The 13,984-nt window shown below is 43.5% G+C and overlaps 1 protein-coding gene across 6 annotated transcripts in view; it reads left to right on the top strand.

The window, feature by feature from the left end:
* BAHD1 (bromo adjacent homology domain containing 1) overlaps window positions 1–13,224 on the top strand; it is a 77,524-nt gene extending 64,300 nt beyond the window's left edge. For all 6 annotated transcript variants that reach the window (XM_043548724.1, XM_043548723.1, XM_043548725.1 and 3 more), the window contains 4 exons: window positions 2,157–2,316; window positions 3,349–3,425; window positions 6,069–6,160; window positions 9,691–13,224. In XM_043548724.1, coding sequence (XP_043404659.1) covers window positions 2,157–2,316; window positions 3,349–3,425; window positions 6,069–6,160; window positions 9,691–9,880 — 519 coding nt within the window. In that variant the 3' untranslated portion in view covers window positions 9,881–13,224. The remainder of the gene's footprint in view (window positions 1–2,156; window positions 2,317–3,348; window positions 3,426–6,068; window positions 6,161–9,690) is intronic.
* Window positions 13,225–13,984: the final 760 nt, after the last annotated feature.

The following is a 13,984-nucleotide window of genomic DNA, read 5'->3' as shown; positions in this document are numbered from 1 at the left end:
TGGATGTCATCCAGCATTTCTTTAACAAGGGAACAATTGGATTGGTGTAAAACATTTTTCCTGGGCTTTGGGGCTGAGCCACTTGACTGTTGGCTTCTTGTTCTTTCTCCGGTACTGCAGCAGCACATGCCCTGGTCTGCCCTGGCGTCTGGCATGACAGGCAAGCAGAGAAAAAGCCTAAAAGGAAAATATATATGTATATATGTTGCTATTACTAAAATACAGTGTAATCTATAAACTGGGGTTGCTTCATCTACCTCTGAGATGGAATTGTCTCTGAAGATGCAGCTACATGCAACAATGCTGTAGAGTTTAGGATTCAAAGGGAATGCTTCTCCTGCTCCTCTTCCCAGATAATTGAGAATGAGTGCCGCTGGGTTTGTAGTCAGAGAGGGACAGCTGCCTCCTGTAAGCCAGGACACAGGTGCTGGATCATGGAAGCAGTGAACCCCAGCAGGGAAGTGGCAAGTGGTACCTTCTAGCCCCACTACAGGGAGTAGAGGAAGCAGCAATCTAAGGGCAATTCTAAGGCAAAAATAGCAACTGCCAAGCTGCTTGAGCTTGTCTCGTCAGGCATTGGTGGTGCCTGTAGCTCCAGCAATAATTCCCCTCTGTTGCCCAGTGTACGGCCTTGGCAAGGACACAAAGTCAGTCCAATGGGGGCCCCACCAGCCCACATCTTTTATGCCCTATTTATAGGGCCTAGCCAGCTGTTCTTCTCCATGGGGGTTCTTCTCCCAACTAGGCTTCCCCCTTCAACAGATCTCTGGCCTTCTGAGCCTGTAGGAGTAGAGATTTGTCCCAGTGAGGCAACTCTGCTGCATCAGGGGTTACCCTGCTCTGCGGTTTCATTTTATCCATAATATCAAAGTGTACACACAAATTTGGAAGAAAGAAAAAATCTGAAGGAAACTATCCCATTTCTTGGGGCAGAATAGGTGGCTCTTAACTCAGAGGGTATATCTACACTGCAAAAAAACAACCCTGCGGCAGAGTCTCAGCGCCTAGGTCTACACACTCTGGCATGCACTGCAGAGCTAAAAATAGCTGTGTAGACATTCCCACTAGGGCTGGAGCTTGCGCTCTGAGACCAACCCCCTTGCTGAATTTCAGAGCCCAAGCTCCAGCCTGAGTGGGAATGTCGGCTTTGGGTTTTGTTTTGTTCTGTAGATGTATCCATAGAGGCAGAGCCTGTTACTCTTGTTCCTCATGTCCAAGAGGTCAGGTGGGAACAGAGCAAAAAAGCAACCTTCACCTTTTAGGCTTTTTCTTTGCTCATTTGTCATGCTGGGGACAAGGGCATGTGCTGCTGTAGTGCTGGAAGAAGAATGAGAAGCCAAGAAACAAATAACTCAGCCCAAATGTTTTTGCACCAGCCTAATTTATGTTGTCACAACCCCTTGACCTCACTTCGTTAGTAAAGCAGATTTCACTTTGCCTATATTTTCAAGAGGACATATTACATGTTGTTGCATTCTTACAAATAGTTTTTAACAGTCTCTTAGGAAGCCTAACTATTATATTTCAAAACAAACAACAGATTTAGTCTCCAATTGCACCAGTAGCATAAGCAGCTGGAAACCTACAATATCTAGGTTGGTAATATTAAAAATTTGTGGTCAGAAGAACACTTACCTGAAAGCAGGTTTGTGTGTGCACAGGTATAGGAATGCTCACTTTTGATTAATTTAAAATACAATGGGGGAGACGGTTTCGAAGTACTACTTTTTCCTTTTAGACTAAGACTGATCCTTAAACTGGCGTGGTGAAGATTCTGCAATCTACTGTACCGAAGCAGTAGCATTTCGTTTCCTCCATAGCCCTTCTGAACATGAGACTGGTGGCCATACCTGATCTGAAGACACTTGATTCCTGAACCCAGGAGAATGTTCTGTGGCTTTTTTTTCTAGGTTCATTAGCAAATAGTTCACACCCACTTTTCAAATTTGCCCTCTGGATATAGAGATGCTATGAGTGGGTTTGCGCTATGTGACTTCTCTCTGGGAGCTCTTGCAGCCAAGGTGCACCACTTCGGACAGGGTTTTTAGTGAACTGTTTTAACCAAGACCAGGACGATTAAAGGCAGCTTGGATTAGTTGTTCTAAAGTATTTCCTAGCCTAACTTTTTGCCTCTCTTTCTCCTGCCAACACTGTAGAATGAGCCAGAGCCAGCTGTTCGTAAGAGCTACCAGGCTGTGGAGAGAGATGGGGAAATTATCCGGGTACGAGATACAGTCCTTTTGAAATCAGGACCGCGAAAGAAATCTATGCCTTATGTGGCAAAGATATCGGCGCTGTGGGAAGACCCAAAAACAGGTACTGGGCAGAAAGCCAGAGTACATTATGTTCACCCTCTGTCCGTCAAATCCCAAAGAACTGAGTGGAAATGGGTTAATGGCAGAATTGAGTAGCGGACGCTAATTTGCCAGAATAACTCACCACTACCGGTTTGGGTGATAAAGGGAAGGAGCTAGGTAATCAGAGCCCTATAGCTGTGCATGGTGAACTCTGCTACAGGAACTGAAATTTCATCTTTTTAGTCGTTGACTCAGAATCAGTAATTGTCCTGAAAGCATCTGTACAGATCTACCAACTAAAGATCTTTGCAACAATTTCTCCCACGTGATTTAGTAGGAGCAGGTATCTCATGAACCACTAATTGTGCAAATATTCTAAACAGTTTGTAATCTGGGAGATGAAGCATTGATTTGTAGCTGCAGAAGTTCTTGATATTAGCACTGAAAATCATGTAATAGGGACAAGCCGAATGGTAATTGGAATAGTGTGATTTTGATTGTAAGATCCCATATCTGACAGGTCTCCAGGGCTAGAGCCTAATTCTTTGTCTAAATTGGAAGCTTAGTATGCCAAATGGTACAGAGCAAGTCATACCCCTGACAGCTTGTGAAATAGCAAAACTTAAGATGGTAAGGCCTCTGCTGGTACCATGGTAGTAGTGCTCTTTTTGCGTTTGTCCAGGACTAAATATTGCAAGTCCTAAACCTTGGACCCGTGTACTTGACAAATCCCAGTTCAGCTGCTATTTTATATTTGAATAAAACAGTTTGGCTTTGTTGACTAGTGACCTCTTCATCTGGGACTGTGAATAGTTATTAGATGGTGAGGGTACAATGGAATAGTGACACCACTTGTTTTACCTAGTCAATTGCTATAACAAAAGGAAACTCAGCTCAACATCAAATATTTATCACGGTATAGCTGCAGTTAGGTGAGAGCTATGGAAATACAAGGGCTGATGGATGAAACAGGAGAGCTGAAACTGGATGGTGACACTCCTTAATGCGTGTTTTCATCACTGACTTCAAAATGTCTCTTGTCTCCTTCCAGGGGAGCTAATGATGAGTCTCCTGTGGTATTACAGACCGGAGCACACTCAGGGAGGTCGCAATCCCAGCATGCATCAGGTGAGCAATCCCAAATACCTAGTTGGGATGGTTAGGGGATATTTGGCAAGGATCAGCTCTATTCCAGGGAGATGGGACTGGAATGAACATCCCTGCTCAGCATTCATGCTTATCCCTTCATAACACATAGAGACAGGATCCTTGTCACACTAGTCTCCTGGCTGCTCCACAGATGCTGCCATATTTTTGGGTTGAATGGGTAAAACCAGTGTGTTTCACGTAGGACGCAAGCAATCTAATGCTGTGAGTTACAAGGATGGGTGGTAACAGAAGTATCTGTACCTTTCACAGGACCACCTTTGCTTTAAAATTTACTATTTTCTCTGGTCTGAAAACAGTCCTATGCCACTTTATAAAAGAGGCTATTTGACTTTAGCTAGGGGAAGGTGCACTGTATTGGGAATCAGAAAATGCTGTGTTTTGTATTAAATCAAGACTGAATGTCTTTCAGAAAGATAGGCTTTGGTTCAACCAGAAGTTATGAGCTCGATGCAGGAATTACTGGGTAATTTCTGGCCTGTGTTATGTGGGACATCCGACTTAGGTGATCTGAATGGGTCCCTTCTTTCCTTAAATCTATGAATTGAATTGACTTTCTATTAAAAACTCCTCTTTTAGAGGATCAGTCCAGTCCCTCTGGCCTGAAATTAGACATACTAGACCAAAAGCTCCTGTTCCCTTTTTGTATAATGTGAAAGTAAATCTGTATAGGGCAGAAAAGGGTGGATTTATTAGGAGGGTTAAAAACAGACTTCAGAGGGACACTGTGCTCCTTCTGCACAAAGGGTTCACTTTTAAAAGTAAAACTTGTGACCCAGAGTGTCTTCAAACCCAGGCCTGTTGCTTTGCTTGGTTTTGCCTGGGGGGGAAAGGTACATTTTTAAACCAAAAGAGCACAGAGATTAGAGAAGAAATGAGTTCCTGCCGTTTTTCCATCCAACAAAAAGTCCACAATGTGCTGTTTTTAAATTCCATTCAGTAGTTGTGCATGCCACGTGTACAATCCCCAATTTTCTTTTGGAAACCAGTTTGGTACCTTGTGACGTTTTAGTCCACAAATGAAATCTGAGGGTATCTAGCTGCATTTTAGTGTGTAGAGAGCAAGAAGTTGGGTTAGGGAGGAACTACCTCACTTTCCTCCTCCCACACCTGTCTTGCTATACAAAAACTGCTTTAAAAGGAGAAGCTGCCACTGGGCTGAGTAGGTAGAATAGGCTTGCCAAGGATGACTCAGGTAAACTTGATGCAAGGAGGAAACCAAAACATTCACACACCTCTACGGGTTGGGGTTTGTTTGTTGGTTAGTTTTTTGTTACTTGTCTAGTTGTTGATCACGTTCCCAGACTCTGACCCTGCTCCTGAGACTGTAGTGAAGCCTGTCCTCCGCCTACCCTGCTTCCCTAGGGCTCCAGGCGAAACGAACCCTGAAGCACATTCCTGGCTGCTGCTTCCAGGCACTTACACAACAGCACCCTTATTACCCCAGATCCTCTTTGCTTCTGATTGCCACACCTAATGCTCACTAAATTAGCTCCAGCTGGGTTGGCCTATGCCCAGTGGCAGCACTTGTCTACCCCTCCCTAACTGCTTCAGATGCACCCTTTCGAGACTCAAACTGGGGAGAAGAGGCTACTGCCATTTCTTCATCACTTAGAATAGCTCTTTCAGTTGCTGGGGGAGAGTTGGAGAAGAAAAGGGGACAATTTATTTAGTCTGAGACTGATCACTACAATAATTTAGAGGCTAGTGGGAGAGGTTAGCTCAGTACCATCCATACTCCATTCATATCATTTATTTGTGAAAATGAATCAGAAAAGATTTCCAGCGCAGGGAAGAGAAAACTGAGACTGTCCCCCAGGGTATTGGAAATGGGGGAGGAAGAGAGCTCCTGCCTTCTGCCTAAGTTGCTAAACAAAGGGGGGGATTGTAAGAAGGTTCCTTCTTTGCCATGCAATTTCTCCAGTCTTCCCACATGCAGTTCTAGAGGACTGACACTGGGATTGGATGGGGTGAAAAATTCTGTCTTTACTTTGGATTTCTTTGCATCTTGGGCCTTGTGTAGTATCTCCCCTGACAGACATTAGGGGACATTTTCCCCTCTAAGCTGTCTTCTTGCTGAGTCTGGTATTGGAAGAGAATTTTTTGAAAAAGCTGCATTCATATTGCTCAATGCAGCATTCTGAAAGGTCACCTGGTGAGAAGCACTTATCACAATATAAGTCACAGCCTCTCAATTGCATTTGAAATGAGAGATTTGGTTATAAGCAGTATCTCTGGGCTGCCTGATGGTGGCAGCTGTCTTACTGAACAGTGATATTTGCAATACATGTGGAGACCTGACAATATAAAGTAGAATGGTGGTGAGTATATGTGATGGGAAAGCTATAACATTTTGGTCAAATGTTAAACAGTGAAGTTCTTTTGGTCACTAAAACAATTAGGCTATAAAATTGTAACTGTAAATTGTTTGGGTTAATTGCAACATCTGACTTGTAGGGGGTTGTGCTTTCTCTTTAAGAAGTGTGTTTTTGCATGTGTGCATAGCCTTTCTCTTCTTTAAGGAGAGTATACCTAGGACTGCTTTGTCTCTCTAAGCGCTCCTGTCCAGTTGAGTGACTGTCCCCATTGTATATCCGTTTGCAGAACGAGATCTTTGCATCCCGACATCAGGATGAAAACAGTATTGCCTGCATTGAGGAAAAGTGCTATGTTCTGACCTTTGCAGAGTACTGCAGGTAGGTGGTGCTCTTAAGTTGCAAAAGCAACAGCAAGTTATCTCTGTATCACCAGTTCTTTTCAACATTTCTATTACCTGACCTCATTCAGCAGAACTGCGTGTGCTTTGCAGCCTACCTCTCCTACGTAAACTTGCGGTACATGTAGTGAATGAGAGGGCTGTGCTAATCTAGGAGTGTTTGTCATGCTCTAGCTCTTTGGGTATCTCTTTGCTTTGTGTTTTATAAACACTTTAAGCGGTTTATAAGTGTTTACACATGCATGACCTTTCTACTACAGAACATGCTCATTAGTAGACACAGTAAAACACAGTAACATTTCAGTTACAACACTGGAGTGTAATAGAGAAACCCATACAATATTGTACATTTCCTCCACATGCACATGTGCGCTCAAAGTTCAACTAAAATGCATATGCCTAATGTGTTTGCTGTCCTTATCACTCTTTGTAGACGTGCCTATAGTATCAGGTGTTTTGGTAATTAGGTCACCCAATATAGTGACTAGAGAAGTATTTAACTGACCTTACGGTTTAATTTTCGCTATTTTTAATCAGTCTGAGTGACCAAGGACTTCAGAGTATCTGTATTTTCTAACAGATTGCACCATTTAAAGTAACAGTGGCAAAATAGAAATTAGCTCTAAAGTCCAGATCATAGGTTATTAAAATGGAAAATAACCCTTTAAAAATGTATCCTATTTTATGTGCTTTTACTGTGTGCTGTTGGTTGCATTGTATGCTTTGCTCATCTTGGGCAGTAAAACTAGCTTAGCCAGTTTCACACTGTTCCTTATGCTGTGTTCCAATGCTTCACTGGGTTTCTAAGAATGAAGGTCATTTCCTACAATAGTTATTTTTAATTAAACAAACTTATACTGATTTTTACAAAAGTTCTTTTGCACACCATGTACATCCTGGTTCTGAACTACATGCTGCTTTTTTAATAACTCACTCCCCGAAAAAGCAGACATGAGTGACTGGGAATAATATACCATTGGGCTTCTGCACTGGTTTGAAACTTCTGGACAGGAGTCCCATTTCCCTGTGGCATGGCTTGACAGAGGCAGGCGGATGTTACATTAAAGCAACTAGAGCAGCGCTGAACTATTTAGAATTTGCCTTTATGGAACTTCAATAAAAGTGGAATAAATCCACTCTGAATAATTGGGGAATTAAAATCATTTGGAAAGACCACTTTCTGTCATTTTCCTTTTGGTATAACTTACCTTTCAGAAGGACTTGCTAAAGTGAGCCATAGAATGAAAATGTAGTAAAGAAAAGGTTGTGTACGCAGTGAGTCCCTGGAAAAAAGAAACCAGGATGTTCTTACAAATGTGCTTGGTATGTCCAGATAAAAACCACCAGCAAAAGAGGACAGGTTTGTTCCTACTCTAATTGCTTTGAACCTGTGAAGTTGCATCAGCTCTGACATGAAGCTGCTGTGATTGGAATACAGCCTTTCTTCATAAATTACGGTGTGCTGAGGGGTTGCCCATTTCAGAACCCACAGGGGCTATTCCTGACTCACTGGCCACATGCTGAGATATTTTTACTGCACAGTGGAGCCAACTTGACAAATTTTGTACTAACTGGACCTGTTGGCGGTGTTCCTTGGAAATGTGCCTCTCTGCACACTGTACAAGCGGTCCATTGCTGACCTGTGCTAAACTGGTTTGAATGCTCAGGGAGTCTAAAGACATCAGCAAAGGCAGTGGGAAGGTGTTTTCACAAACTGGTCAGCAAAGCTGAATTCACTGGCTCAGAGGAACCTCCTATACGCATTCTTGTTCAGATAACCACTGTTGCACAATGTGTCTTTGAAACCACGTGAAGAACTGATAAGTAGCGTGATCTGTGGTATCCATTCATTGAGATCTTGCAGATATCCTCCCCCATTCCTAAGTGCCTCTATTCAGGTGAGAGTTCAACCAGCTGGGTTAGTAAGCAGATGCCCAAAATTACGTAAGCTTTGTTTATGGTGATTCCATCCCAGTGCTACCACAGTCGTTGCAAAGTAAGTGTTTGAACTCAAGCTAGATAGGAAGGAGATCTTACCTGTGGATGGAGGATTTTGCTGCTTCATTGGCAGCTCTGTCTCTGGGGTATGTACCAAGCACAATGAGAAGAGTTCTCACCATGAGAATTGTGTTCAATCACAATCTGATCACCGAAGCCCATGTTTCATCAGTGGTCAGTAGTTGTTTGTTTGGTTTTAATCTTCAAAATATTTCAGATGTAGGCGCTTTCTTCCTGATGTCAGCCTTAGCATGGAGATGCCAGCCTTTGATCTTTAGGCGGGATTACTGGTATGTGCACACTTGTGCCCTTAAACCGCTCCAGCTCTGCAGCTATTGCAGAACAAGCTTGGCTACTGTGCAGGAGTCTTCGCCTACAAGTTTTACACCCACGTTCCATAGGTTTCTCACTTGCAGAACAGGCAGCTAGTGTATCATTATTTTATGGCTATACTCAGATAGCCTCATGTAAGAGGGCTCTTCTACGTCAGGTATTGTCTGCTTATGTCCTGCTGCTACAGCTGAGCTCAGTGAGGTTCTTACAGCAGCTTCGCTACAAATAAACCCGAGAAAGTGCAGAAGGCAGGACCTTCTCTGCAGGGCCAGGAATGCTGTCCTTTTCAACATGCCCCACTGAATGTTTGTGTCATCCCACTGGGCAAGGCTCAAGGTTTTTTATTTTACTTGGTGTTTGGGTGGCATGCTTTGTTCTGCTCCTGATCTCAGCTCTGTTTGTGCACGTTCTCTCCATTCGAGCTCAAATGTTTATATTTTTAAGGTGTCCAGGAGCCTTCTGCCATGAGTGCTTATAAATTAAAACACTGTGGTATAATTATCAGGTTGACTGGCTGGTGAATCGTTTTATACGCACACATTTTTTTCTGCAAATGTCCAGTCATTGTTTTAAAGTACTATAATGCACTAGGGCATATTCCTCCTCCTGCACCAGGCTCACAAACGGCAGGTGTTGTTCCAGAGTATCCAACTCCAGTATGCGTTAATTTAAGTTTGTTTTGTCATCCTGCAGGAGCAGTAGAAGGCCTTGTTGACTCAGAGAATGGAGTGTTCTGTGACCTGGCTTCTGTTCTTACTTAGTCACCTTTATTTGAGCAATAATTTTTTTCCAGTGCTGATCAACAGAAATAAGGCAAAGGTGGTTAAACAATGCAGATTAACTGTTGTAATCCTCCATACTGTAAAACTGTACAGAATCTACCAGCCAGGAAATCTAAACTATTGTGCTATTTGGTAAAGCTCAGAGTAGTTATAACTTGTAAACCAACCTCTAGATCTTTCTGGAGAAAGGATAGTTCTATTCCAGAATCCATAACTTTATCCTCCCCACTCCTGCAGTAGCCTGGCAGGAATATACTATAATGGGTATAACCCTAAGGAGCAGAAAGAGATTATAGTCTCTTCCAGCAGGAGGCCTTAGCAGGAAAAGTGAAAGCTTGAGCAGTGAAGGCACTAAATGAAGGTTCCCTGTGACATTTTGTATTTAATCACATTGCAGATTTTGTGCCTTGGCAAAGCGTCGTGTCGAGGGGATCCCAGGCAGGAAAACAATGATGGTTCCTCCGTCAGAAGAGTATTCCACCCCTCCACATCGCAAGGTGCCAGAGGACACTGATCCTGATCTGGTTTTCCTCTGCCGCCATGTCTATGATTTTCGACATGGGCGCATCTTGAAGAATCCGCAGTAGCAAAACTCTTCAGTCCAGCTATGGTGATGACAAATGGCACCAGAGAGCCAGTGGCAGGTTGACTGTCTGGGACATCCATGCATGCTCAGCAACTTTTCTAGTACTGCTTGCAGGCCAGAAGGAACGTCCAAGCACTCTGTCCTCAAAGACTGAAAAGATTTCCGCATTCAGGAACAGATCCCTGTCAAGGAAGGCCAGCAGTTCAAAGCACAGCACTTCATTAAAGAGGATAAATTAAAATATATACCTATAAATAAATATATGTATATAGATATAGGTACTTGCATATGTAAATCTATATCTATATATGTATATAGAGATGCATATATTGAGAGGGGTTTTGCAGGGGAGAAAAGCCAGTATACTAAATCCAAAGCCATCATTGGTGGGGGTGGTCAGAATATGTAGGAGGGATGCTGTGGTGCAGGTATGAGTCAAGCTGTGATAGGTCCATGGTTTTCATGTCCTGATGTGAAGAGAGAGGGCAAAGCCCGGTTCATTTGCATGGTGCAGGATAGTCATGCTTGCCCAGCAGAAAAGGCAGGGTGTGGGAATTCTTGATGTCACTGCTACTTCAAAATCCAGTAATTCCTCGTGAAGTTGTGCCAGGTGCAGTGTGGCTGTCTGCCGTATTGAATAGTTTTTGCTTTGTAAAGGGAGAGGGACTCCTTTTCCCTATACAGTTTTTCTGCAGTCTATGATTTACTACCCAGATTAGGGCCTTTAGGCAGGCCGTGAACTCTGTTTCAGCTCCAAGGCAGAAAATGGGGCGAGGGATAGTAGGCCTTACCTCACGCCTTTATGGAAAGCTTCATGTCTGTCAGAGGTCCTTGGCCAATAAGGCACGCTTCCAGCAGACACGTACTGTTGTAAGATATGGAACACACGAGGTTTGCTCTGTAGGTGAAAGCCATGCTTTTCTTCTCTTCAGGATACTTGTCTCCTTGCCCTCCTTGACATCAGAGGCTATCCCTAGCAGTATAAATGGTTTATTCTCTCCCTTCCAAGTTCAGTTTTCTTTGCTGTAGTTTAGTCCATATAGAATCTAGATGTGCACATTCCACTATAGGTGGGTAAGCTAGAGGCAGGGGAAGAAATGAAAAATATTTCCTTTGGCTATTTCATCCTAAAAATGACACCTGACACGATTGTTTTGGTTTTGGGCATGGTCATACTGCTGAGAAAATTAGCAGTGCTCTCTTTTGGTACTGCCTTCCATCCTCCTCCCCTACCACTTATACTGACATCTGAACATGCTCACCAGGGTGGCTTGGTTGCTTCTGAAAGGAACTGACCAATGAGAGGTGTGCGTTGTTGAAAAATGCTACCTGATTCCTACAGATGCTTTTGCCTCTTGCCTTATGTGTATAGATCCTAGAGATACTTTAGTTTATCTTAACACAAACTATTGAAGTTAATTCTAAAGAAAACCAAAGGACAGCATAACAGAGTCCATTGAATCAGTCACACAAAGCTGGGAATCCATTTGTAGATTGCACTAATTTAAAGAATGAGAATCAACACTGTATCAATCCATGTACCTGCTGACTGCTGGAGTCACTCATTTAAACTAGGGACCTGCATTTTCAGTTTTGGGGGTGCCTGAACTAGTGTTAAACAATAGAAGTGTTCCTACTGCTTTAACGTTGTTGTCCTTTAAGTGGAAGTAGCACTACCTGTATTCACCATGGACACTGACGGAGCTGGAATCAAGGGGATTTCCCTCTTGCTCTGATCACTGAGGCTACGCCTGCCTGGCCTGGAGAAAATATCCCTACCACATTCAATTCCGTTAAGTGAAAATAGTGCAGCCTGTGTTTCTGTTAGTACAGGCGTTATCCATAGATTTGCTCTACATACCAAAGAGGGGAATGTTTATGGAAGGACAAGAGGATCTCGAAAGAAGATGGGGAGGTCTGAGGCCCATGAGGACCATGCCTGGAAGTGTGGCACATGTTCACCTGGTCTCAGTGGACAATTCCTGCTCAGTATTCCAGAGGATGATGAAAAATTCCAAAGTCCCTGCCAGTGCACCCCAGAGAAAAACTCCCAAGCCTTCATTTTCAAGAGGTTTAACATTAGGCACCTGAGCACAGATCCATAATTTAAGCATCTAATCCCACTTATACCTCAAGGTACTGTTGGTGTCAAGTAATTGTCTGTGTTTTCCTTAACAGTTACTTGGAATAAGGAGGTCAGGCCATTGGCACTACAGAGCGCATTTCACTACAGCATCAGGGCAGGGTCAGGAGGAACCTCAGGGCTCTCACTTGGCCAAGTGAGAAGCATCATAGAGGGGATGCTCACTGGTTCTAGATGGGAGGACGGTACAGCTCCTGCTCCCTCATAGTAAACGGTGGTGTGTTTGTGGAGCAATATTGTAGTTTCTGTAGCTGCTGCCTGCCCTTCTGGTCCCATGGTGAGAGGTAGTTTTTGTGGCTACAGGGTGAAAAGGGGTGCACAGGGGAAATGGAGCAGTGGGACTAATACAGGGGAAACAGCCCAGATTGATGATAGGAACCCTTATATGGACGAGCTGATATGTCCTGAGTCAGATTTGGGACCCCTTGGAGAGCCATCCTGAGTAGGATCAATGGGGTCAGGGACAGTCTATGCTAAGATGTCTGGGGATCCTCTTTTGCAAAAGGAGTAGCTTTATTTACTGATGTCATGACAGGGTTTCTCAAGCCCTCCTACTAATTCAAATCTGCACACTACTGCAAAGTCAGTAAAGCGTTTACTATCCAGCCTCAGAAACCGCAGTCACTTGCTGAAAATCTTACTTCTCCTGGTTCCTCCCTTCCCGCTCCCTCACCTGTCCTATCTCCTTTCCAGGGGCGGGAAAAGAAATCCAACTTGCCCAAAGGGGAGAGGAAAAATTGTATTTGCCCAGGTTCTGGGATGTGCTGTCACGCCTGTCCGGAGAGGAGAAATCCTGTCTCTTCTGATGTTATGTCAGAATCTGCTTCAGGCCAAGAACATTGTTCAAGACTCACATGGTTGCTTATGCTGTTGTGCAAACAGCATGTAAATGAATCAAAATGTCTTATCCATAATGAGAATATTTCATGCTTTTTTAATCTATTAGATATGGAAATATTTTTTGAAACTGAAAATGCAGTCGGTAGAATTTAAATTGAAATGTAATACATGTAAAATATATTTTAGTTGAGAATTTTGTAAAATGCACTTTTTTGTGTCTCTTCCCTGGTTTCCCAGATCTGTATTTCAGTGTTTACAGATGGAATGAGAGCATTCCCTATACCCTCCTTCTGTGAGAAAGATATATTAGAAGTAATTCTTAAAAAATAAATTTGAAAAATTGTATTGATTTAGAAAACAAATGTCAAGTGTTGTGCAGTTTTTATTTTCCGCAGTCACTCAGAATTCCATATGGCTTCCAGCACTGGCCAGTTTTCAGGCCGGGGGGCTCTTTGAACAATTTAAGAGGAGAATTGAGTAGATGCCAGTAATCCGGGAACCAGAAGCGAGCAAGATTGAGTCGGTTAGGAGCAGATGTTAATGTGCGACCTTGGTATGTGTGATTGATGGGAAACTTGCAGTTGGGAGCGAGGGGTGGGGGGGTACTCATGGAGGTGTGGATATCTGTAGGGTTGTAGAATGAGCCCACAGAGGGATAGGGAAAGTAGTTCGGTATCTTTGTGTGTGTCAAGAGAGCTACCCAAGGAGGAAGATGCTGAGTGAGCACCAGATGGGGGCATTGTTTTTTTAATCTGGTTTCCCATGGCCTCCATCCCAGGAGTATCTGAGAGAGGATGTCTTCCTCTCAAATGAATTAAAAATAAAAAAGAAGTTGACTTCTTAGTGGTAAAAGCCAAAACCCCTCAGCCTCCAAGTCCTGTGCCTTCAGACCACCAGACGGAAACACCCATTGGAACAGACGCATTCAGCAAAGCATTCTGAGGGATGACAGATTATCACCTTGTGAGCCGGGGGAGGGAGGGAGAGTCCCTTCAACATCACCAAGAGATCAGTGGATGTCTGTAATTTGTATTACAATACCGCCTAGAGGCCCCAGCTGTGACAGATAGACCCTGTTGTGCTGGGCACTGTACATGCACATAGTGAGAGACTGTCCCTGTC

This window comes from Chelonia mydas, chromosome 6 (assembly GCF_015237465.2).
Source record: "Chelonia mydas isolate rCheMyd1 chromosome 6, rCheMyd1.pri.v2, whole genome shotgun sequence".
NCBI lineage: Eukaryota > Metazoa > Chordata > Testudines > Cheloniidae > Chelonia > Chelonia mydas.
This window is presented reverse-complemented; position numbering and strand designations above follow the sequence as displayed.